This window comes from Mus caroli, chromosome 4 (genome assembly GCF_900094665.2).
Source record: "Mus caroli chromosome 4, CAROLI_EIJ_v1.1, whole genome shotgun sequence".
In the NCBI taxonomy this organism is placed as follows: Eukaryota; Metazoa; Chordata; class Mammalia; order Rodentia; family Muridae; genus Mus; species Mus caroli.
In genome coordinates this window covers 15,143,509-15,146,103 of record NC_034573.1, presented here as the reverse complement: position 1 = coordinate 15,146,103, position 2,595 = coordinate 15,143,509, and the positions used below count along the sequence as shown (strand labels likewise).

Below are 2,595 nucleotides of genomic sequence, written 5' to 3'. Positions count from 1 at the left end.
CTCCCAAGTGCTGGGATTAAAGGCGTGCGCCACCACGCCCGGCCAAAAACCATACTGATCTTAAATTATGATAACCATTTTAGAGATTAAAAGACCTAGTGTAGGGAGGAGAAAATACTTGCTATAATTAGGAAGCTGGGAGATTCCATGAAACTAAAGGGAGGTTTATTCAAGAGTCAATTCCTAGCTGGAGATATGGCTCAGCAGTTAAGAGCACTGGCTGCTCTTCTAGAAGTCATCAGTTCAGTCCCCAGCAACCACATGGTGCTCACAACCAATCTAATGCGTTCTGATGCCTTCTTCTGGCACTACAGTGTACATGAAGATAGAACACTCATATACATAAAATAAATAAATTTAAAAAGAAAAGAGGCAATTCCGTTCATCTTTAACATAAAAAAGGAGAGGTAACAAAGAACTTGTAAGTTGAGGGGAAGTAACAGAAATGAATGTGAAGAGACCCTGGAGGTAAGAAGGGTAAAAAAAAAAAAGGTAAGTGCAGAGTTTAAGGACAGAAGTCACATGTTATTGAAAGGGGGGTATTAAGTCTTACCTGAGAGCTATCAAGACAGCTATGATTCCCTTGTGTTCAAAACCCTAAAAAGCCTAGTGCAGATACAAAGCAAAGTCCCGCCCCTAAGGCTCTGCTCTAAGTTTCTGAGCAAACAAGGAAGCAGTGCCCAGAAACTCCAGCAGCTCTGCACTGCTGTGGTAAGCAAGAGGTCTCGAAGCTGCAAGAGCTCAGGAGAGCCAGGCTGAGGGGTGAGGAAAAGGAATCCTCTCTCTCGAGCGCGACCATTGGTACAGGCAGTAATGCAAAACATTTTTTTTTTCTTGTTCTAGGAATCAAATCTAGGGCCTCAGACATGCTAGGTAAATGCTCTACTACCGATCGATGGCCCCACCCCATTTCCCAATTGTAATTTTCTATGAACCTTTAGCAATACATTCATCCATGAAAGAAGAAATGTTCATAACAAAAAGCCACGATTCCAAAAATAAATAAATGAAAATAGTGAAGAGCCAACGTGTGTCACAGCCACTCGAAACACCAATACAGTCTGCTTTTATGTCATTCCTAGATTCACAGGTTTCACAGGAGAGGATTTTTTGCACCATCTGAGCATTATTAATACATTAACAGAAAGAAAACTGCATTAAATCAGGATGTCTCATATTTCTGGTTCCAGGAAAAGGAGATGAAAACAGAAGGGTTTTGTTTGTTTGTTTGTTTGTTTGTTTGTTTGTTTGTTCTCATAGATGTTTGGAATGGATTGAACGGGGAGAAAAATTAAAAGATGATTTAGGAACTCAAAGTAGAACACTAAATAGTTTACGTAAGATGATAGTCAATACATAATGAAAGATGCTCACTTCACACTTGCAACATATCAGGCATGTTTCCCCCCAGAATGATAATTACCTGCTATACATGTAAAGCATCCCCCGCCAGAAAACGCAAAGTATCCTTGGAAAATAGCTTCTATTAACTGAGAGACCTCTGGGAACTCGGCATCAAACGCATTCTGAAGCCTTTGCACATTCTCCTTCTTCCCTCTCACCAGCAAGAACAAGCCGCTGAAGGAAATGACCCCGAGTATGCCCACCTTCAGCACTGAGCTCACTGTCTGAAGCCATGACAGCTCTTTTACACCACGAGAATTCAGAATTCCCACAATCCACAGCATCGCCAGGGCCAGACATTTTCTTGGTAGAATCGGGGCAGAGCAGCTGGGATAGAAAGGCTGAACGCCATACTCAGCCAGTAGCAGAGCTTGGCTAGCAATTAAGCCTGGGCCGAGAAACAAGCTAGTCCAAAGCCTCAGGAATGCCACGACAGGGCCGAAGCATCGCTTTAAAAAATAATAGTGAGCCCCACTGTATGGGAAGGTTATCCCCATCTCTGCAGAGCAGAGAGCACTGGTTAAGGTCAGCACTGCACAGACACCCCAAACACACAAGGAGACTCCAACATTCATGGAAGAGTGCTGTAGCACTCCCTTGGGGGACACAAATATTCCTGCACCAATTATATTAATAATTAAAAAATTTGTCCCCCAGAAATATCCAAGTTCTCTCTTAAGACGGATTTCCTTCTTTGAATCCATTGCCATTGAGAGAAGTTTGCATTCACAAAATTGTACTCTGTGAATGTTTCTGCCTATAGGTTTGTGGATGCTTTGAAATGTGTGGTCCTTTTTGTTCCACTTGTATTAAATATGGTCTATGTTCAATAATTAACAAAGTAGGTGTGACACTTTTAAGTGAGATAAAATAGATTACCTGTAAGGGCTTAGTTTGACCCTTCTTTTAATAATTATCAGAATAAGGCATTCAGTTGAAAGGGAATTTTAAAAAAAAACAGAGTTTGGAAATGGGAATAAAGTGTTCTTGTTAAAGTTGCAAAGAACTTGTCTATGTTATGTTCACCGCATCTAAGGACAATTGGACGATTAAGTGGGCTACTGAAAAGTCACAAGCTAAGTTATGAGGCAGAAGAAATTTCAAAACTGAGAAAGAACTAGATTTTTCTGTGGGTATTTGTCTGTCTGTCTGTTTGTGACTGGATCATGCTATATACTCCTGGCTGCCCTG

At 41.2% G+C, this 2,595-nt stretch overlaps 1 protein-coding gene across 1 annotated transcript in view; it reads right to left on the bottom strand.

Annotated features, from left to right (window-relative positions):
- Nucleotides 1–2,185, bottom strand: part of Slc7a13 (solute carrier family 7 member 13) — a 24,846-nt gene extending 22,661 nt beyond the window's left edge. Inside the window, exon 1 of the mRNA XM_021161445.1 lies at nucleotides 1,424–2,185. Coding sequence (XP_021017104.1) covers nucleotides 1,424–2,114 — 691 coding nt within the window. The 5' untranslated portion in view covers nucleotides 2,115–2,185. The remainder of the gene's footprint in view (nucleotides 1–1,423) is intronic.
- Between the last annotated feature and the right edge of the window lie 410 nt (nucleotides 2,186–2,595).